The 23,688-nt window shown below is 43.2% G+C and overlaps 1 protein-coding gene across 1 annotated transcript in view; it reads left to right on the plus strand.

The window, feature by feature from the left end:
* Positions 1-400: 400 nt before the first annotated feature.
* Positions 401-23,688, plus strand: part of LOC116513723 (ephrin type-B receptor 3-like) — a 39,917-nt gene continuing 16,629 nt past the window's right edge. The window contains 10 exon segments of the mRNA XM_032224906.1: positions 401-407; positions 499-654; positions 6,511-6,846; positions 9,048-9,172; positions 10,610-10,778; positions 10,885-10,990; positions 12,820-12,872; positions 16,996-17,118; positions 17,226-17,473; positions 22,934-23,149. Of these exon segments, the coding sequence (XP_032080797.1) occupies positions 401-407; positions 499-654; positions 6,511-6,846; positions 9,048-9,172; positions 10,610-10,778; positions 10,885-10,990; positions 12,820-12,872; positions 16,996-17,118; positions 17,226-17,473; positions 22,934-23,149 (1,539 nt within the window).

Raw genomic sequence — 23,688 nt, forward strand, 5'->3', positions numbered from 1 at the left:
TTTTAAGTTATGTGGTTATTTTTGTTAATGTGCTTATGTGTTCTGTTGATGTGTTTATGTGTATAAAATAAAAATTAAAAGAAAAAAAGAAATAAACTGTCCATCTCCCTCAGAGATAATTTATCTCTGAGGGAGATGGACCATTTGAATGAAGTGGCCTCTTCTGTTACTTCTTCCTTTTCATTACGTTTAAGCCAACTTTCCCAATCTCTGGGCTGCATGAACTTCAATTCCCACATCTCCTAGCTAACCTGGCCATGGCCGAGAATTCTGGGAGCTGACGTCTGCACCTCTGGTGGGGCCCAAGGCTGCTGAAGTTGGTCAAAGTTACAATCCAAAGCTGCCCTGCAGTGGTCTTTCCACTTTAAGTCCTCCTTAGTTGTTGTTGGTGAAATTCAAGATGGCGCGTTGGTTCACTGTGCCCAAGGCTGCTACTCTCCATCTCTTGCATGCCATTCCCACAGCTCAATTTTGTTTATCTGTGTGTTTCCCTTCCAGCTTGCGGTCCTGGGACGTTCAAGTCGAAACAGGGAGAAGGTCTGTGCGCTCCGTGTCCCCCCAACAGCCGGACAAGCTCTGAGGCTGCCGTGCTTTGTACGTGCCGGAATAATTATTTCAGAGCGGATACTGATCCCCCCGACAGTGCCTGCACCAGTAAGCCTCGTTCCAAGGTTTTCTCTCAGGTTTTAACAAATGTTTACTCGCGCTGTCTCAGGTATCCAGGATGAATTAGCATATCTCTGAAATCGAAAAAAACAAACAAACCGGCAAGAGGAATTAAATTAAGAACGCTGCTAAATGCAAGCAAGATGGAATGTTTCTCAGCTGGCCACATCTGTCCAGGCAGATAGCCAGCCTGGGAGAGGATTGATTATTTTCCAGAAAGGCTATTTCACACGCTAGCTGTGTTTGCTTGGCAAGCCACATTGAGATAAAAACCATGAGATTGCATTTGCACAACATGCTTAGCTTGGGTAAAGTAAACCTGGTTGGTTTGCGCCTGCCCTAACCCATCCTATTTGTTTATGACTCCCTAAACAAGTTAAAGGAATAGAATAGAATAGAATAGAATAGAATAGAATAGAATAGAATAGAATAGAATAGAATGGCAGAGTTGAAAGGGACCTTGGAGGTCTTCTAGTCCAACCCCCTGCTTAGGCAGGAAAACCTACACCAATTCAGACAAATGGCTATCCAGCATCTTCTTTAAAACTTCCAGTGTTGGAGCATTCACAACTTCTGGAGGCAAGTTGTTCCATTGATTAACTGTCAGGAAGTTTCTCCTTAGTTCTAGGTTGCTTCTCTCCTTGATTAATTTCCACCCATTGCTTCTTGCTCTACCCTCAGGTGCTTTGGAGAACAGCTTGACTCTCTCTTCTTTATGGCAGCCCTTTAGATATTGGAAGACTGCTATCATGTCTCCCATAGTCCTCCTTTTCATTAAACTAGATATACCCAGTTCCTGCAACCGTTCCTCATATGTTTTAGCCTCCAGTCCCCTAATACTCTTTGTTGCTCTTCTCTGCAGTCTTTCTAGAGTCTCAACTTCTTTTTTACATTGTGGCGACCAAAACTGAATGCAGTATTCCAAGTGTGGCCTCACCAACACATTATAAAGCGGTATTAACACTTCATGTGATCTGGATTCTATCCCTCTGTTGATGCAGCCTAAGTTGAGGACTACCTGTAGCGTCCATTCAAGATGGGGAAATTGGAAAGTAGTTAGTTAGATATAATTCGCCTGGGTGACTTTATCTGGCCTTGGAAATTACAGTCAAGTCTATTAAAACCTGAATGTGCGACTATGGAATATCAGTCTAGACTGGAAAATAAAATTTATAAAAAACAAATCCTAAAAGCAGGGAATAACCAATTCAGAAACATGACCCCAAAGCCAACAGGTTGAGTTCAGTTCAAAAGAGACTTCAACTTTTTTTTCTTTTTTTTTGTCAAGTTTTTTATTTTATATTATTTATCCATAGCAATGCGTGAATTGTGTGTTACCTTACATCTTAATACCAATAGACATAATATTTATAATTATCATAATAACTATGAGTAATAATATTATTACTCATAGTTATGACATTTCATTTTCATTGTTTCATATTGTTTAAACATACCTAATACTACCGCCCTTCAATTTCTAAATCTCCCTCTTGTTATTACATATATCTTGTTTATATTAATATACTGTATGTATGTGTGTATACACACACACACACACACACATATATATATATGTGTGTGTGTGTGTGTGTGTATTTGTGCTGATAAATAAATAAAGGAGACTAGTATAGATCTATTTCAAGCTATTTAGCTCTCATCAGCTAGCCATACCCTTACTGGGATTCGAACCTGGGCTCTATTACATATTAGGCAGTTGTGTTAACCACTAAGCCACAAGGTTCTCCTCCTTTATCAGCTGAGCCAGGGAAATAGATATGTATTTAGCGTCACAACCCCTGGTATGCCCAAATATGGGAGGAAGCCTACTGCTTCCTATCTCTGTCTATCGGCTCATCACAAGAGACCATCCAGACAGAAACCCAATATTTTTACTGTTGCCTTTGTTACATACATACATACATACATATAATTCCCCTCTTATTTCTATCTCTATTTTAACTATTTTTTTTCCATATCACCGCAATATTCAAAGACGTTTCTTTTCTATTTTCCATCTTTCACCTGCTTTGTTATTCATATTTCCCTTATTTAGCTCTTCACATCTGTTTATATTAAATATTCATCATTCTTTTGTTATTCAGTGTTTCAGTGTACACTTCTAGTATCAATCACAATCATTTAAACATATGGAGTAGATCTACTTATGTTCTTTCCAATCATCCAATCCATATGGTTCTACCAGGGGTGAAATTCAGCAGGTTCTGACAAGTTCTGGAGAACCGGTAGTGGGAATTTTGAGTAGTTCGGAGAACTGGCAAATACCACCTCTGGCTGACCACAGAATGGGGAGGGAGTGGGGATTTTGCAGTATCCTTCCCCTGCCACGCCCACCAAGCCATACCCACAGAACCGGTAGTAAAAAAAAAATGAATTTCACCATTGGGTTTTATTACTGTTAATACACATGTTTACATTAATATTTATGCATATTTAATAATACCATCATTCAATATCTAATTGTCCAGTTAATGCTTAATTCTTGTTCCTAATTCCCATCGTTCACTGTTCATATCTATTTATATTATAATATTATCCTAATATCTGTCACAGTGCATACAAAATAATTATCCAGTCTATATAGTTCTAATATTAATACACATGCTTTCATTAAAGGATATTCATGGATGATATTTTACTCTCTTTTTTTCTATCCATCATCTCTTCCCTGCATCAGTACTTTAAGCCTTTTTTTTTTACTTTCATTTTTGAAAGCAAGGCGGATATTACTGTAAAAGTTCGTCCAGTGCCAAGATTTTCAGAATTATTTTTTTTGTTTTGCAAAGAAGCTTCAGGAACTTGCTTGGGAGAGGAGAAGGACACATAAATCATCTCACAAATGCTCACCCAAAAATGCATCTTTATGGCCAGTTCTTCCATGATTCAAATCAAAGTACACAATAAAATTTGGAAAGACCTTAAGAGTTCAGTTTGGAAGACAAAAGGGATGATGCATTTGTAAATTTACTGCTTCTCCCTTTTTTTAGAGAGGTCATGTGGATTATTAAAAGCAATATAATAGTTACTTTTTTTTTTATCGTCTCCTGCACCGTTTGAAAAAGTTTCCCTGGAAAATATTAGCACAGTGTTCTCCACGAGCAGAAATGAAGACTTGGCTTCCAAAGGGACCGTTTTTATTACTGAAACAGTCAACTTTTGGTCTATATTCCTTCCAGATCACGTGCCCCATTGTTCCTTTCTATCCAGAAGTATAAGCTACCATTTTTATTTATTCAGGAACTAGCTGATAACCTGGCGTTGCCCATGTATTTATTTATCCTAATCCATACATTTGTCCTTAAAAATAATACCACATCAAACATAATTTCTAATGTTGGCTTTTCCCCCTTACCACAGGAAGCCCCCTTGTAGAATACTGTGAAGCAATTATCATGGCAACTCCACTGCGCTGTACAGTAGAAGCCATTTTACGCCAGTAGAGTAGAAGCCATTTTAAGGCACAACAGGCTGTATCTTAACAGAACGCACACCCCGAGGGGTGTTAGGGGTGTCTTAAGTCCACAGTATTTGTTTCCAGAGAGTAAGTCTTTTGTGTACTAAGTTTGGTTGAAATTGCTCGAGGCGCTCCAGAGTTATGCTGGAACGAACATACGAACATACATACATACATACATACATACATACATACATACATACATACATACATACCGCATTTTATATATAATAAGCAAATAAATAAATAAATAAAAATAATGATAAAAGAAGAAGAAAATTGATTATGGGGAACAAGGTTTTTGGAAGAGAACCCTACCCTAACCAAATTACTGTTGAATGGTGTCTTAATCCAAATTGTATGTAATGAGGTGCTTCTTCTTTCCATCCATGTCCTCAGCCTGTGAATAGCGTGAAAATTGTGAAAAGGATATTTTTGCACACCCCAGAACAAAAGCAAGGATGCTTCAAAAAATTTTTAAAAAGCTCCGTATCTAGTTTCACCCTCCCCGCCCTGTCCCAGTTCACGTGGGTGAAATCTGGTGGCAAGTTAGCAAAATTTCTAGAAATGTCGGTATCCGGTTTAAACATGCAACAACAACCCCACCTCCCAGCGAAAAAGGAAGAGAAAAAGGCTAAACAGTTTCATCCCTGCCGTTATGATTTCGGTGGCCAAAATGATAATTTTCAGATGAAATAGTTGCTCTCCACAGTGCAACATATCTGGGCACAGGTAATTGTTCGCCTTCCTAGGCAACCAATGTTATAAGGAAGAACAAAAAAAGAAGGAAGAACTAGCAAGTCAAGCAAGAAAGGGAATTAAAAGAGTAGAAGGAAATAAAAGTTAAATCTAGATTAATACCAGCCCTATTTATCTGTGTGTGGCAGCAGTCAAAAAAGCTCATACAATCCTGGGTTGTATAAACAGAGGCATAGAATCAAAACCACGTGAAGTATTAGTACCGCTTTAGAAAGCCTTAATAAAGCCACACCTGGAATACTGCATCCAGTTTTGGTCACCACATTACAAAAACGAGGTTGAAACTTTGGGGCTGGGGGGTGCAAAGAAGAGCAACTAAGATGATTAAAGGCCTGGAGACAGAAACATGAAGAACGATTGCAGGATTTGGGTTTGGCTAGACAAGAGAAAAGAAGGATTAGGGAGGGACATGATAACCGTGTTCCAATATTTGAGGGGCTGCCACAAAGAAGAGTGGATCAATTTATTTTTCAAAGCACCCGAAGGCAAGACAAGAAGCAATGAATGGAAACTAACCAAGGAAAGAAGCAACCTGGAATTAAGGAGAAATTTCCTGACAATCAGAACAATTAGCCAGTGGAACAACTTGCCTCCAGAAGTTGTGGGTGCTTCATCACTGGTAGTTTTTAAGAAGAAACTCGACAGCCACTGTCTGAAATAGTATAGGGTGTCTTGCTTGAACAGGGGATTGGACAAGAAAACTCCAAGGTCCATTCCTGCTCTATTCTGACTGATTGATTGATTGATTAAATTATTTCTGTTGTATCTTTATGTGTCTGTCATTGTGCTTCCATCGCATCCATAGTTCAGATTTATCCCAAGCCCACTCACACTATTCTAAGCAAGTTACCCTGTTTTCCTGAAAATAAGACCTACCCAGATAATAAGCCTAATCGGGCTTTTGAGCACATGTGCTAAAATAAACCATCCCCCCAAATTAAGCCCTCCACAAAAATATTGCAACACAGCAGCAGCCACTCACCCTTCCTCGATCTCAAAATTAATAAGACCTCCCCGACAATAAGGCCAAGCGCTTATTTCCGGGGTCAAACGAAAAGAAGACCCTGTCTTATTTTCGGGGAAACACAGTAGTTCTATGGTTTGGTTTATTAAATGGTTTATTAAACTTGTATGCCGCCCTATTCCCAGAGGGACTCAGGGCGGCTAACAATCTCATAGGGAAAGGGGGGTAATACAACGAAAACAAACGAGACAAAACAATTACAAAAAACAGATTAAAACTCCTCAACAGCAGCAACAATTCGAGAGGGGCTGGGAACTCAGAACAGCCAGGTCTTAACGGCTTTGCGGAAAGCCTGAAGGGTGGTAAGGGTCCGAATCTCCACGGGGAGATCGTTCCAGAGGGCTGGAGCAGCCATAGAGAAGGCCCTCCCCCGGGGGGTCGACCGTCGACACTGGCTAGCTGATGGAATCCAGAGGAGGCCTAATCTGTGGGATTCTAACCTAACATCTGCCTCGCAAAGCCAGCATTTTGCTGCAGAATCCCACCAACTCAGAAGTACATGTGACATGCTGACACACAGACCCACAAGATTTGGGGAGAAAGCATTTTTGAGATGCCTTGAGGTCCTTTGATTTTTGTCCTGCAGGCGTGCCCACAGCCCCACGCAGCGTCATTTCCAACGTGAACGAGACGTCGTTAGTGCTGGAGTGGAGCGAACCGCGAGACGCGGGCGGGAGGGATGACCTGCTGTACAACATCATCTGCAAGAAGTGCAGCGTGGAGCCCCGGCTGTGCATGCGTTGCGATGACAACGTGGAGTTCGACCCTCGCCAACTCGGCTTGACCGAGAGGCACATCTACATCAGCAACCTGATGGCCCACACGCAGTACACCTTTGAAATCCAAGCGGTGAACGGCGTCTCCAGCAAAAGTCTCCAAAACCCACAGTTTGCCTCGGTCAACATCACCACCAATCAGGCAGGTGAGTACTTCTGCAAAGGATACTACAATTCCTTCCCTCCCTGGAACCTTCTCCGTTGCACCAGCGAGGGTCCTTCTGGATTAAGTTAGGAATCTTGTTCCTGCCAAAATAATAATAATAATAATGATAATAATGTCCCGGGAGATAGCATTAGAACTCTGACCTAACAAAAGGATTTTTGTTGCAAAGAAATCAAATGGGCTGTTAATTTTGTTTGAAGTATTTACAAGTGAGGTAATGCGAGAGATATTGCAAACAATCGTTTCTCCCAATGTCTAAACACTTAGCGTAGCAATCCAGCTCCAAGGTTGATTTTAAAAAAAAATGAATTTGGATATCCAGACCTGTACTGAAATGAGCAAGTAGATAACAGCTGGAAGGGAAAGGATATAACACAGACCAAACATGCTACATAGAATAGAATAGAATAGAATAGAATAGAATAGAATAGAATAGAATAGAATAGAATAGAATAGAATAGAATAGAATTCTTTATTGGCAAAGTAATACAATACAATAGCAGAGTTGGAAGGGACCTTGGAGGTCTTCTAGTCCAACCCCCTGCCTAGGCAGAAAACCCTATACCGTTTCAGACAGATGGCTATCCAACATCTTCTTAAAGACTTCCAGTGTTGGGGCATTCACAACTTCTGGAGGCAACTTCTGTTCCACTGATTAATTGTTCTAACTGTCAGGAAATTCCTCCTCAGTTCTAAGTGTGATTGGACACACAAGGAATTTGTCTTTGGGGCATGTGTTCTCAGTATACATAAACAAAAAAAAAAATAGAATACATTCACCAAGAAACACTTAGTGAAAGTCATAGGTTACTAATAAGCAATCAAATTATACTAGGAAACGAATAAAAACAGTATAAATTGTAAAGATACAAGCAACATGATTATACTCATAACTGGGAAGAGATAGGTACTAGGAAGGAAGAGAAGACTAATAATAGAGTTTTAGTAAATTATTGACAGTATTGTGGGAAATAGTTGTTAAGCAGAGTGATGGCATTTGGGGAGAAACTGTCCTTGTGTCTAGTTGTTCTAGTGTGCAGTGTCCTATGGTGTCGTTTTGAAGGAGAAGTTGAAACAATTTATGTCCATACGAGGGGTCTGAGATATTTTCACAGCCCTCTTTTTGACCGGTGCAGTGTACAGGTCCTCAATGGAAAGTGGATTGGTAGCAGTGGTTTTTTTCTTCAGTTCTGATTCTCCTCTGAAGTCTGTGTGTCTGTCTTGTTGGGTTGCAGAGCCAAACCAGACAGTTCTGGAGGTGCAGATGACAGACTCAATAATTCCTCTGTAGAACAGAATCAGCAGCTCTTTGGGCAGTTTGAGCTGGCGCAGAAAGAACATTCTTTGTTCTGCCTTTTTTATGACATTTTTTATGTTAGGTGTCCATTTTATATGTGTATGTACATATGTGTAGTTCTTGTTTCATAAAGTCACAATGGCTTTGTTTTTTTTTTAATGAGCCGCCCCAAATTTGAAATTGCAATTCTGTGGCAAGAAAACAACTACCATAGTAGCATCCTTGGTCTGGGCTGCCAGCATTTGAGAAGAACGTTGCGATCTATGCAGGGGGAGAAGAATTGTTTTAGAAGAATAAGAAGTTTTATTTCCGTGGAGTCCTTGATTGTTTTCTTGCAGACATTTCATTATCCAACCAAGTAACGTCATCCGTGCTACAAGGGTGTGGGGTTTGCTCTTTGTTTATATACCAGTGGTTGGCCCTGTTGAGTGTTCTTGGTGGTTCCTTGATTAAGCTGTGGCTTACTGTTAGCTTGTTTGTTCGAGTTGATAGTCCCTTGATTCGCTGATAAAGCAACGCATTAGTATCTAAACAGAGATCAAACCTCACTCCTTTCTAGCACTGAGGATGTTGTCCAGGTGGGTAATTGGACATCTGCAAGAAAACCACCAGGCTCAGAGAGCACCAAGCCCACCGGTCAACCCTGCTCTGACCAAGGCTTCCAAAGAGCACGAAGCAAAGTCTTGTATATAAACCACGGTTTGAAAGACAAAACCTCTGTGTACTTTATTTTGCTCCTGGGTTGTCTCAAAATAGTAGTCACGCTGTTCGCACTCTGGCACAAGGAATCTTCTGTTGCCAGGAGAAAGCGTGGTGTTGTTCAGAGCAGGGACTTAACTTTAACCGAGGTGGAGAGAAAGACTAACAATTCCCACCTTTTGCAGCTCCTTCCGAAGTTCCCACAATGCATCTGCATGGCAGCTCCGGAAATACCATGACCCTTTCTTGGGAGCCCCCGAAGAAGCCGAACGGGGTCATCTTGGACTACGAGATCAAGTACTTTGAGAAGGTAGATGTCTTTTCCTGGTACGAGCTGAGTCCCAAGCAAGGAATAAGCTGGTATTTCACTGAGACAGAAACTTCTCAGCTCCGTAGAGACTTTTAGTGGGCTTCTGTTCTCAATCAGAGACGAAGCAGTGGTGCCAGTTAATTGTAGCTGATGCGCGGGAAGTGGGAACCAGAAGGACCCCAATTCACATCTGTCACTCAAGTCCAGTAGATCAGGGGTCTCCAGACCTGGCAACTTTAAGACTTGTGGACTTCAACTCCCAGAATTCCCCAGCCAGCATGCATGGACTTCCAACTCTCAGAATTCCTTAGCTAGAGGAATTCAGGGAGTTGAAGTTCACAAGCCTTAAAGTTGCCAGGTTTGGAGACCCCTGTCTTAGATTATGATAAACCATCATCTTTTTTCTACCATCATGGGCCACTTTCTTTCAAGGGTGGGGCCAGAGCTGGAAGAAAGTGGGACAATCCTGTCTTGAACTTTGATTTTTCTTCTTTCTAAGAGTTTCTCTCCTCCCTCTCTCTCTGTCTTTCTCTCTCTCCATCTCTCCATCCATCACTCTCGCTCTTACTCTATTTCTGTCTCCCTCTATCTCTCCCTATTCTCCCTCTCCCTCCCTCCCTCTTTCTCTCCCCTCTCCCCCTTCCCTCCCCACTCTCTCCCTCTCTCCCTCTCTATCCCCCCCCTCTCTCTCTCGTAGGTGACATGGGGAAAGAAAGAAAGCTTTACCAATGTCTCAAACAATGGCTTTATAACAGCTACAGATGCCAGTTGCCTGCTCCCACCATAGATGCATCAATATATTTTTTTATCTCCAGATTTCTATTTATAATATGGGAGTTATGAGTCAAGCGTGCTACACGGGGATTGTTGCCAGAATGGTTAGACATGACGTTCCTCCAACAGTTGGCAGCATTATTTAGCTGATGTTGATGATCATGATCGTGGTGATTATGATGAAGTTGATAAGGATGGTTAAAATAGAATAAAGGAGAAATGCCTATTACCAAAACTCTTTGGGTGTCGGTATTCTCCCAAGTACAATACGGTTCAACTTTTCCTTCCCTCAATGGCCTCCCATTGAGCCGGCTGACATGCACACCCCATGACTAATCACATTCAGGCAAGTTGTTTTCAGAACAGTCCCTTCAAGCCTAGGTTGGTATGGAGCTGGTTTTTTTTCCCCCTCCCAGCTGGGTGACCTTGAGGCAGGGTCTCAGGGAGATACAGCAGTTACTTTTGCTTTCCCTCCAAGCATTCCCCCTCCCATCCTCCCTCCCCAGAGTTCAGGGCAGACTTGTCACCGCATGGTAGAGAAGCGAAAGCAAGCATAAGGCGGCAGCTGACAGTGGACTAGACTAGACATAATCCAGGCACATTGCCCAATAGTAGGGAAGGGCTGGATTCGGTTCTGAGATGCATCTTCCCTCTTTTCCACAGCAAGGCCAGACCGATAGCATTGCCAACACCGTCACTAGCCAGAAGAACGCGGTGCGCCTGGAAGGACTGAAGCCTAACACTGCCTTCGTAGTGCAGGTCCGGGCTCGCACTGTGGCAGGGTACGGCCAATACAGCTTTCCCATGGAGTTTCGGACACTGGTTGATGATGGTATGCCATTTGTCATCTGCCCCCCACCCCACCCCACCTCTTCCACCATGCTCTCCTGCTCTCGTTTGCTAAACAATTGTCCTTTGTCTTGTCCCACTTGGAATAGGCTCCAGTAGCAAGAGCTTCCAGGAACTGCCTCTGATTGTTGGCTCAGCCACCGCAGGGCTTGTCTTCGTGATTGCGGTAGTGGTGATCGCCATCGTCTGCTTCAGGTACCATCTCTTGAAGGGCTTGGGGCTACTTGGGCACCAGAGCTGGAGGAACCGGAGGAAACAAGTTAGATAGCAATAACTTGACCTAAATCTTGGAAAGTTTGAATCCCCCGTTATGGCCGGCCAGTGGCAGCAGAGTCAGACAGTGAGGAGGTTTGGGGCGGGGGGGACGGGACACTGCAAACAGTCACTAAATGAACTGTTGCAAGTCGAGGACTATCCATTTGGTTATCTGCAGGGTGTGTCAGGACAGTGAAGGTCTTCCAGGCGGGGTGATCTGCAGTTCCAATTTAATAAAGCAGACATCTTAGCACATCTGTGTTAAGATGTCTGCTTTATTAAATTGGAACTTTAAAGATCGTTTTGCCTTGGACTCTGATTTAATTCTACATGATACTTGGAACGCTGACACGGTGGTTGGATTTAATTTTTTTACTACCGGTTCCGTCGGCGTGGCTTGATGGGCGTGGCAGGGGAAGGAAACTGTAAAACGGAGGCGGGGCCAGTCAGAGGTGGTATTTGCCCGTTCTCCAAAGTACTTCCAAACTTTCACTACCGGTTCTCCGGAACTGATCAGAACCTGCTGAATACCACCTCTGGTGATCTGGGGCGCATACTGAATCTTAGGCCACGTCGAACTTTGGAAGCTTGGATGGACGGTGAAATGAGGTACCTTCTATTGCCACATTGGCCCATTTTTGTTTGAGGCAACACTGGTTCCTTTGGGTGGCTGCCTCTTCCATCATCAGAACGGATTGCATCTCCTGCCTGGTGCAAACCACTTCATCAAAGCGTCTCCCAATTGCTCCATACAGGCGTAATGGATAATAATAAGCAGGGTTGGGTGATTGTAGCTGTTGCTACAATGGAGACAAGGACTCTTACCAAAGCAAAGCTGTGGAAATCCAGCTGTTGGTACATGATCTCTGATTGGAAAATTGGGGTTTATATAAAGTAGGTTTGAAAATAAAGGGGTGTTTCCCCCCTCCCTCTCCTTTATATATAAAGCTTGATTAATCCTTAAAGTTTGTAAAGTATTATTGGACCCGAATTTTAACGTGTGTACGTTAAGAGGCAGTTAAAATAGAGTAAAGCTTAAAAAAAAAAAAAGATGTGTTAGAACTTTTTGATTTTACAGATGTTTTTTTTTAAGAAAATTTTAATGTTTGAAAATTTAGAAAAAAAGTATTTTTCCCCCCTTCAGGGTTAAAAAAATTTGAATTTTATTAATAGGAATTATGATGGTCTATAAATATTAATCAGGAGACATAAATATATATTGTTTCCCGCAGCAAGCCAATGCAGAGATTGTTAAATCGATTCTTTTATTCAAAGAAGAGAATATATTTCATTTTGTTTCTGTTTGAAAATTGATTTCAGATTGTCTGCTTGTGATGGGTGTGTGTGTGTGTGTGTGTGAAATGTTGACTTTGTTTTTGTTAGTTAGACAGCTTTGTTGTTATAAAATGGCTCGTGCATACACTATTGTATAAAAGTAAAAAGTTGAGAGTTTTACATTATCTTCTACATAAAACTATATCTTATATAAACTCTCTTCTATAAAGAGAGTTGGAAGTCAACGCCTTTTTTTTTTTCTTTTTTCCTTTCCAAGCCACATTTTCTCTTTTTCCCTTTTTCCTTTCCCTAATTTTCCATTACTTTTTTTATTTTCCTCTATAGCTTATATTTTGAGAAAAATTAATAAAATTTAAAACCCGGGGTTTAAATTTTCCAGAAAATGGTGAAAGCCATCGCAATTCAATATACAATAGGTTGGATGTTGTGGATAATTTGCATTGTGGGTGATTTTTCCTCTCTTTCTTGGCCAGGAAGCAGCAAAATAACACCGAATCAGAGTACACGGAGAAACTGCAGCAATACAGTGAGTATCATCTGATTGTGATAACGCACGCCCCCATCACCACAACGTGTGTCAGCTCAATAAATAGCCAATAACACATACCCGGGTTTCCCTGAAAATAAGACCAGGTCTTATTTTCTTTTGACCCCCGAAATAAGCCTTGGCCTTATTTTTGGGAAGGTCTTATTACCGTATTTTTCGAAGTATAAGACACACCGGAGTATAAGACGCACCAAGGTTTTGAAGAGGCAAATTTAAAAATAAAAGTTTTTGCATTCTGCAAACCTCCCCAAAACAGCCTGTTTTCACGAAAACGGGCTCGGTTTTTTTTCTTCAAAAAAATGGGCATGGATAGCCTTTAGGAGGCTTGTAGAATACTCGGGGGGGGGGGGGTCAAAAATGAGCAAAAATCAATCCATTTTTCACGAAAATTGTCTCATTTTTTTGTCAAAAAAGGGCATGGATAGCCTTTAGGAGACATAGAATGCTCCTGGGGGCTAGGTGGGCAAAGTTGAGCAAAAAAGGCCCGTTTCTGCTCATTTCCGCCCTCCCCAGCCCCCAGGAGCTCTCTGAAAGCCTCCATAAGGCTATGCACTGCCATTTTGGTGAAGGGGGCGGGGTTTCGGGAGGCAAAAAATGCTGTATTCTGTGTATAAGATGCACCCAGATTTTCAGCCTCTTTTTTGAGGGGAAAGAGTGTGTCTTATACTCTGAAAAATACGGTATTTTTGAGGTACAGGAGGCGGCGAGCGTGGTCACCTCATGGCTGCTCCTGTGTTGCAATATTTTCTGGGAGGGCTTAACTTTCTGGGGAGGGTTTATTTTAGCGCATGCGCTCAAAAGCCCAATTGGGCTTATTATCCGGGGAGATCTTATTTTCCGGGAAACAGGGTACTATTTTTATTGTAAGAGCTATAGAAAAGAATTTTTCAAGTCCGAATCTGTTTCCTCTTTCCTCTCTTTATTTACATGTGAACCAAGATGGAGCTTGTATGAAACAATTTCTCATGTTATTTTCTTGGGCTGGGCTCAAGCCCCTGAAGGTTTGCCTTGGTAGCAATTTTTCCTCCTATCCCTCAAGGCCATTCCCTCTTCTCTCTACAGCATGATACATGTCAAAATTGGCCTTGTACCCTCTGTAGATATTTTCTTACCTTTCCATTACTGCAGTGTGAGGATCAGGTTCTTGCACTATGTATGGAGTTCAGCGTAATCCACATGCACAATTCACATCACCTTTCATGCTCCTAGGGCAGAAGTCTTCAAACGTGGCAACTTTAAGACTCGTGGACTTCAACTCCCAGAATTCTCCAGCCAGCTGGGGGGTTGAAGTCCACGAGTCTTAAAGTTGCCACGTTTGGGGACCTCTGTCCTAGGGAGACTGCCATGGTGATTGGTTTCTTCCTAACTTGGCTTCCATAGAGTGGATATATAAAAAGAAGCTACCCTCAAACAAGGCAGTTTTCTAAACTCCGATCATTAGAAATAGCACTTAGACTTATATACAGTCACTTCCTAAGCAATTTACAGAGTCAGCCAATTGCCCCCAACAATTTGGGTCCTCATTTTACTCACCTCGGAAGGATGGAAGGCTGAGTCAACCTTGAGCCTGGTGAGATTTGAACTGCCAAATTGCAGTCAGCTGGCAGCCAGCAGAAGTAGCCTGCAGTACTGCACTCTAACCACTGCGTCACTGCGGCTCATTAGCTAAATTGTCTATGGAGATTCTCAAACCTCCAGGTCATGGTTGTCCCAAAGGTGATTTTTTTTAAAAGGCAACTGGACTTTCTTAGTTTTTCCTTGAAGACATGTTGAGGAGCGAAACATCTTCAAGGAAAAACAAAGTCCAGTTGCCTTTTGGGGGGGGGGGGGGAAATACCTTTGGAACTTAGCTAGATTGGTATCCCGTAAACCAGGATTTTCTCTACTCTCTTCTAAGAGTAGAAGTCCATGCATGCTGGTTGGAAAATTCTGGGAGTTGATGTTCACGCTTCTTAAAATTGCTAAAGGTGACAAACACAGCCATACATTTTCAAATTTTAGTTTTATGGATTTTTATTGATTTGAACCATTTATTTATTAGGCAACTTTTATCTACGATCTACCAAAGGAACTCTGTATGGTAAACATAGATAACAACATAATTCCAATGTGCAATCAGTTAAGTAAAAACTAACTCCAGACCCCCAAACCTCATTCCTAACATATTGTATGTACTTAAACCTATGCCAGAGTTCCATTAATATCCTGGCCTCAGCACCTGGGGAAGAGCCAGCTCTTAAAACTTTCCAGAAAGCTAATACAATATGGCTTGCTTTATTGCTTATAAGTTGATTTATTGATGATTTTGCTAAAACTATACATATCTTGAACTGGTTTTCCATATTTATTGGTTACAAACAAAGGATCTTTATCCCCTTGTGTTTTTGCAATGTTATTAAGATTAGTAATGACTGGCTGTCTTCACATTCTGGTCTTTTAAATGTTATTTAATTAGTTTGTTGTGCACACTGTGTTAAAAGGCAGTACTATAAATTATTTGTCATTATAATTATAAAATAATTTATAGTCTGACTTTTTACATAGATAATTTATATTCTTTTATATGGCTGTATTTCATGTAATGGTTGTTGTTGCTGCATTATTATTATTATTTTCAAAATATTTGCTCAGAAGAATACGCAGCAAATCGGGTAATTTAGAATCCCTTTATTGCCATGTCTAGGAATTGTCAAAATACCTTCATACCCATGTTGTCATGTGGTTCCAGGCAAAGGTGGGGTTTATTTGTAAATTAAATGTTGTGAGGTCATATAGTTCTTGTGAAAATGGGTTTACCTAGTCAAGGTTTTTTTTTTTCCAGTTGTGTAATTTGCTATTTCCAATCACCAAGATAATCAGGAAGAAAATATTTATATTGTATGTTTACTGTGTCTGTATCTCTATTTATCTAACACTATTTCTCTCTATCTCTGTGCCTTTCTATAGCTATCAATCATCTACCTATCAACATGTGTCTGTCTCTCTATATATCTCACTCTCTCTCTCTTGTTGTATATAGACATACATAAATAGATAGGTAGATAGTCTGTCTATATCTCTCCCTCCCTCCCACCCTCTCTTTATCTATCTATCTATCTATCTATCTATCTATCTATCTATCTATCTATCTATCTATCTATCTATCTATCTATCCATCCATCCATCCATCTACCTATCTACATGTGTCTGTCTGTCTATATCTCTCCCCCCTCTCTTTATCTATCTATCTATCTATCTATCTATCTATCTATCTATCTATCTATCTATCTATCATCTACCTACCTACCTACCTACCTACCTACCTACCTACCTACCTACCTACCTATCTATCTATCTACATGTGTCTATCTGTCTATATCTCTCCCTCCCTCTCTCTGTCTCTCTCTTTATCTATCTATCTATCTATCTATCTATCTACCTACCTATCTACATGTGTCTGTCTGTCTATATCTCTACCTCCCTCTCGCTCTCTCTTTATGTACCTACCTACCTACCTACCTACCTATCTATCTATCTATCTATCTATCTATCTATCTATCTATCTATTTCTATCTACCTACCTACCTACATCTGTCTGTCTGTCTATATCTCTCTCCCTCTCTCTCTCTATCTATCTATCTATCTATCTATCTATCTATCTATCTATCTATCATCTATCTATCTATCTATCTATCTATCTATCTATCTATCCCTCCCCTATCTATCTATCTATCTATCTATCTATCTATCTATCCACCTACCTATCTACATGTGTCTGTCTGTCTAGCTCTCCCCCTCTCTCTCTTTATCTATCTATCTATCTACCTACCTACCTACCTACCTACCTATCTGTATACATGTGTCTGTCTGTATATCTCTCTCTCCCCCCTCTATCTATCTACCTACCTACCTAACTACCTACCTACCTACCTAACTACCTACCTACCTACCTACCTACATGTGTCTGTCTGTCTATATCCCTCTCCCCCCTCTATAGATCAATCGATCTATCTATCTGGAGATGGAGGCCTTTACCACAAATGAACCTTAAATATGGCCTCTTCAGATGCTAGCAGACAGCCTTTATCTCTCACCTACCCAAACCTTATCTCTCACTTTGCAGTTACTCCAGGAATGAAGGTTTATGTTGACCCTTTCACTTACGAAGACCCTAACGAAGCTGTCCGGGAATTTGCCAAAGAAATCGACATTTCCTGCGTCAAAATCGAGGAAGTGATTGGAGCAGGCAAGTCGTCCAGCTGGCAGCCCAGCTGGCTTTCCTCGGAGCATCTCCAGGAGGGCAGGAGATGTCGGGGTCTCCTTTGCTACTCTTGCCTCTCCCTTCCTCCGCAGGTGAATTTGGGGAAGTTTGCCGGGGCCGCCTCAAACTGCCGGGCAGGCGGGAAATCTTTGTGGCCATCAAAACGCTGAAGGTGGGCTACACGGAGCGTCAGAGGCGGGATTTCCTGAGCGAAGCCAGCATCATGGGACAGTTTGACCACCCCAACATCATCCATCTGGAAGGCGTGGTCACCAAGAGTCGGCCAGTCATGATAGTTACGGAGTTCATGGAAAACTGCGCCCTTGATTCCTTCCTCCGGGTGAGGAGCACTCTCTACTCTCCCTTAAGGCTTATAATAGTGCTTCCCAACCTTGGCAACTTCAAGATGGGTGGACTTCAACTCCCAGAATTCCCCAGCCAGCGTATGCGCTGGCTGGGGAATTCTGGGAGTTGAAGTCCAACCATCTTGAAGTTGCCAAAGCTGGGAAACTTGGTTTCCAAAGTTATCCCGCGTGCAAAAAAAGGAGAGTCCATCCCATTTTTCTCTCCAAGGGCTCCCAAACCCACTTGGTTTTCCTCTTCACTGAGGCCTCTATTTTCATGAGCTCCAACCTAAAAACTCCAGGAGAGTTATCTGTGTTTTCCAATGTATATATAAGGAGAAGAATGAATTAATGCGGAAATTAGGTGGATTTAGAAACTTGGCAGAGATTGGCGAGCACTGGCTAGTATTGGCACCATGAATCCATCTCTGGAAGGGGCAACCGAAGGCATCTATTGTCTGCTTCTCCTGGGAACGTTCAGAGGTTTTCCAGAAATGGCCTCTTCATCCGCATGCATGCGTTAGTTACGCCTTGAGAAATACTTGCGGAGACTCTAAAAGGAGGGCAGAGAAGCGGATTAGGGGACTGGAGGCTGAAACATATGAAGAACAGTTGCAGGAACTGGGTATGTCTACTTTAAGGAAAAGAAGGACTAGGGCAGGGAGGGCTAAACCTTTTGTTGTCGCGTGCCGAAAGAGTGTGCACGCCTGCACCCACAATGCGCATGTGACACCCCACATGCCTCACCCCCTGCGCATGCATACCTCCCCCACTCCCTCCCCCTTGCATGCACACGCACCAGGCCCGTTTTGGGTTTAGTAGGCCTCCCTGCAGCCTCCTGGGAGCAAAAACGGGCCCCGGGGGGGGGCACACCACACCCCGCGAATGCAACCCGCCCCTTCCGCATGCATGGCAGAGACCCGAAAATCCACTGGGTGACGGAATGGCGCATGCGCGATGGAACTGAGTTTGGGCAACAGCTGACATACTCACAGAGAGGGCTCTGTGTGCCACTTGTGGCAGACGTGCCATAGATTCACCCTCACGGAACTGGGGGTGACATGTTAGCAGTGTTCCAATATTTGAGAGACTGCCACAAAGAAGAGAGAGTCAAACAATTCTCCAAGGAACCTGAGGGTAGAACAAGAAGCAATGGGTGGAAACTGATCAAGGAGAGAAGCAACCTAGAACGAAAGAGAAATTAATCAGTGGAACGACTTCCCCTCAAAAATGGTCACTGAAGGTTTTTAAGAAGAGATTGGAAAACTGTTTGTCTGAAATATGGTATAAGGTCTCCTGCTTGAGCAGGGGGTTGGACTAGAAGACCTCAAAGGTCCCTTCCAGCTCTATTCTGATTGATTGATTGATTGTCTAGAGCAGTGGTCCCCAACCTTTTTATCGCCGCGGACCAGTCAGCCTGTGATAATTTTACCGTGGCCCGCTGAGCGCGCGCAGGGGTGGGGGTGGGGGTGTAAAAAAACTCCCAGCCCGGAGTACCCCTTTAAGTAATCCATATTTCAGTAAACTGATCTACCGTCAGGCTGTTGCTTGTAAACTGGACTAACTATTTCTAGTTAATTTCTAACTATTTGAATGGAAGATTATATGCTTATAGTTTCTATTCTTTTGTTAACACACAACCACATTTTTATTCTTCTACAGACACCATTTTTAATTACCAGGATAGTACACCAATGACAGCACCATGATCAGAAAATGTTAAATGTTGCATTATTTTCAATATGTATTTGTAAATATATGCCAAATAGATTGCAATCGCTTTCTGGACTTCCTTTAAATTTGCAGGTAAATGCTGCAATAGATATATAGCTCCCATCAGATTGATGATCACCCAAAAATGTTATTCATTGAATTCACTGTGAATCCTTTCTTAGTAAGTGCATTCAAGCCAGCCTACTACTAGCTGGTAGCCTCTCTGTCCATTCACCAAATTATCTGGGACAAGGGTGTCAGAGTGACATCGAAAATGTCAAGGTAATAGCCATGACTATGAAATTAAAAGCCTATTTATTCTTTTATTTGCATCACATAAAAACCAAGATGGTTCCCATCTTGAATTTTTCTAAATACATCCTACATACAACCATGATGCAGGAGTTTTCATTCAGCAAGAAAAAGGAACCGGTGACTTGAGCCAAGTCAACATCTGGAAATCTTATCCCAGTCATATCCAACCTAGCTTATTTTTTGAGATCACCTCAAGGCGAGCTGGAGCGGGACGCGCTGCGCCACGAGTTGGAGAGCTTGGAGAGGCTGAGCGCGCAACTTGGAGAGCTGCGTCTCCGCCGCCTGGAGCCCGAGCTGGCCCGGCGGCGGCAGCAGCTGGAGGGGCTGTGGGCCGACTGCGCCGCTCTGGAGGCGCTGCTGGAGCAGCTCCTGGCCGAGCATGAAGGGCTGCAGGAAGCGCGCAAGCAGCGGCCAGCAGCGCTGCTGTCTGCCCCGCGCGTCCTCCGGGCAGGGCGCTCCGAGAAGCGGCAGCTGGCCTCCGACTACGCGCTGGTGGTGAGCTGGAGCTGTGCACAGAGCCTGGAGCGATACGAGGCCAAGTTGCGGGCGATGCAGGAGCTGGAAGGGGGCCGCCTGGGCCAAGAGGACCTGCGCAAGCTGCGCGCGCAGAACCAGGAGAGCCGCCGGCGCCTCGAGGAGCTGTGGCGCCGCTGCCGGGAGCTTTGCGCGCTGGGCGAGCGGCTGGAAGAGGAGCGGCTGGCGCAGCAGGAGAGCCACGGCGCCCAGCTGCAGGGATCATGGCCCCCGGCCGCTGCGCGGCCCGGTGCCAGGTACTCCGCGGCCCGGCACCGGTCCGCGGACCGGGGGTTGGGGACCACTGGTCTAGACTCTAGAGAAAAGAAGGACTAGGGGTAACATGATAGTGGAGTTCCAATCTCTCAGGGGTTGCCACAAAGAAGAGGGAGTCAACTAATTTTCCAAACCACCAGAAAGCAGGAGAAGGATGGGCAATGGATGGGAGCTAATCAAGGAGAGAACCAAGCTAAAAGGAAAGGGAAATTTCCTAACAATGAGAACAATGGAATCAATGGAATAGCTTGCCTTCAGAAGTTGCAGATAGTCTCATGTCCAGGTGATTGGATAACCATTTGGCTGAAATGGTAAAGGGTCTCCTGGTTGAGTAGAGGGTCAGACTAGAAGACCTCCAAGGCCTTGTCCAACCCTGTCATCCTATGTTCAATGACTTGTAAAGAAACCAATGTGAACTTTTGAGTTAAAGCATTCTTTAAGAGGGAGAGATTGGGAGATTGAGAGAGAGGGAAGGGAGAGGGAAGGAGGGAGAGAGAGAGAGAGGGGGGGAGATGGCAGTGGTCCAAGGTCCCTTCCAACTATTTATCCTGTTAAAGTGACTTTCTTTTGAAATGAAATAGAACCACGGTTCTTACTATCACAACCACACTGCGCAAAGCAATTGTGCACCATTAGAGAGCAGGGAGATAAGTTGGAAAATGGGCTGATCTGTTGTACATCATGCAGGATTCTTTCCAAGGCACCGAGGTTCCCTTTGACACGCCTTCCTAGCCTAGAGGCGGAGGCCAGCCTGCAGCTGGCTCTCTGTTTTTCTAGGTGTTTCCCAAATATGCTTGTAATCCCATTAGCTTGATGAGAAGACACGAGACAGGTGGCTGCATTGGGAATCTGCGAGCTCTCTCATTTCAGAACTATGGATGTAACTCATTACCACCAGGCCTTTTCTCCAAAACACCTCACGCTAGGAGATAAAAAAACATCTCAAGATGCTGGGTAGAGATAGGACGCAGATACTTAGAGGCGTGAGATTTCTCTTCATCATGAGTGCCTAAACTTTTTAAATAGCATTTAACTCCCTTTGGCCTTGGGGAGACTGCCAAAGGTTCATTTAGTGAGCATTCAAAGTCGCAACGGCACTGGGGAAAAAAATTTGAGTTAGGATTGTTTTCCACGCAATGTACAAAAATCCTCGACTTACAAAAGTTCATTTAGGGGTCGAAGTCACAAGGGCACTGAGAAAACTTGAGTTACAACGATTGGGCATCCCCATGGTCACATGATCAACATTCAACATTCATGAGCCGCGGTGGCGCGGTGGTTAGAGTGCAGTACTGCAGGCTGCTTCTGCTGACTGCCGGCTGCCTGCAATTTGGCAGTTCGAATCTCACCAGGCTCAAGGTTGACTCAGCCTTCCCTCCTTACGAGGCGGATAAAATGAGTATGCAAAATATGCTGACTCTGTAGAGAGGGCTGTAAAGCAGTATATAAGTCTTAAGTGCTATTGCTAATCAGCCACTTGGTAACCGACTCATGATGGATGCCATGTCCTTGAGTCATTTGGCCATCCTTTGCAACCTTCTGATGAGCAAACTCAATGGGGAAGCCGGATTCACTTAACAACCATAACTAGCTTAACAAACTGCACTGACTCACTCAACAACTGTGACACGAAAGGTAATAAAAATGGGGCAGAACTCACCCAACAACTGTCTCGCTTAACAACAGAAATGTTGGGTTCAGTTATGATCGTAAGTCAAGGGCTATCTTTTTTTTTTATTTATTTTTTATTTTTATTTTTATTTTATTTTTTGTAAATGTGTTTTTATTTTCCATTTTCATTTCATACAGTCACATATATACTGTGCATAACCGGGGCCATATAACATTAAACAATAAACACAGCCATTCCTCTTGTCAACAATACCCCCAAAAATAGAAACCCAATGTACCTCTTCGACCCTCCATACACCCTTTCTTTCGCCCCCCTCCAACTTTCCCTCTTCCCTCCATCATTCCCCTCTACCCTACTTCCCCTCCCCCTCTACCACTCCTCTCTCCCGGTACACTCCCTCCCTTCCTTCTCCCCCTCCCTCCAATCCTCTCTCCCACCCTCTCTACCCCTCTTTCTTCTATCCCTCTACTCCTCCCTTCGGTGTATTTCTACTATCTATTAATATATTCAGCTTGTCCTATTTTTACAGTGAAATTAAAGAGCAACAGTATACAAGTGCAGTCGCGTTACTTTAAAATCTAACACATACTATATATCGCCCCTCCCCCATAACACCCCACCTCCCTCCCCCCCCCGCCGACTTCCCAGAGCCCGTACATGGTATAGGTTTTTAACAAATAGAGTCTAAAATATATTAAGACAAAGGAAATAAAAAAAGAAGTTAATAACATCTCTGCATTAAACTCAGCTTCTTCCTGTTGCACTAACTTTAAGCGGTTTAGATTATTCCTAATCTTAAACATAGGCTATCTGTAATTTCTTAGTCCCGTATTTGTTTTGTATATAGTCAATCTATCTTTAAGAGTTCTCTGGTGATCCCACTCTCGTTGAACTCTCTTACAACAATCAGTGAGAGGGCTTTGTATGCCACGTCCATGAATTTCGAGCAAAGGATTTGATTTTTTTCCCAAATTTGTCTCAAAACCCGCCCTTGTTGTCCCAACAGTTGAATGATGGGCAGTTCACTGTGATCCAGTTAGTTGGTATGCTGCGCGGCATCGCGGCGGGAATGAAATACCTCTCAGAGATGAATTACGTCCACCGAGACCTGGCTGCCCGCAACATTCTGGTCAACAGCAACCTCGTGTGCAAAGTGTCAGATTTTGGACTCTCACGGTTTTTAGAAGACGATCCCTCTGACCCCACGTACACCAGTTCACTGGTAGGTGAAAATCTTGATGACGTCATCTCTCTTCCCTTCCGCCACAAAGATTTTGCAAAGAAGGGTGCGGGATCCCCATTCTAGCCAAACTAAATTTTGCTGAAAGACCTGTGTTCATTCATATAGTCCCATTTGCTAGAGACTCCGCAACAGAGGTGAAATTCAGCAGGTTCTGACCAGTTCTGGAGAACCGGTAGCAGAAATTTTGAGTAGTTCGGAAAACTAGTAAATACCACCTCTGACTGGCCCCGCCTCCATCTATTCTCTGCCTCCCGAGTCCCAGCTGTTTGGGAGGAAATGGGGATTTCGCATTAATCTTCCCCTGGAGTGTGGAGGGAATGGGGATTTTGCAGTATCCTTCCCCTGGAGTGTGGAGGGAATGGGGATTTTGCAGTATCCTTCCCCTGGAGTGGGGAGGGAATGGGGATTTTGCAGTATCCTTCCCCTGGAGTGGGGAGGGAATGGGGATTTTGCAGTATCCTTCCCCTGGAGTGGGGAGGGAATGGGGATTTTGCAGTATCCTTCCCCTGGAGTGTGGA

This window comes from Thamnophis elegans, chromosome 10 (assembly GCF_009769535.1).
Source record: "Thamnophis elegans isolate rThaEle1 chromosome 10, rThaEle1.pri, whole genome shotgun sequence".
Lineage (NCBI taxonomy): Eukaryota > Metazoa > Chordata > Lepidosauria > Squamata > Colubridae > Thamnophis > Thamnophis elegans.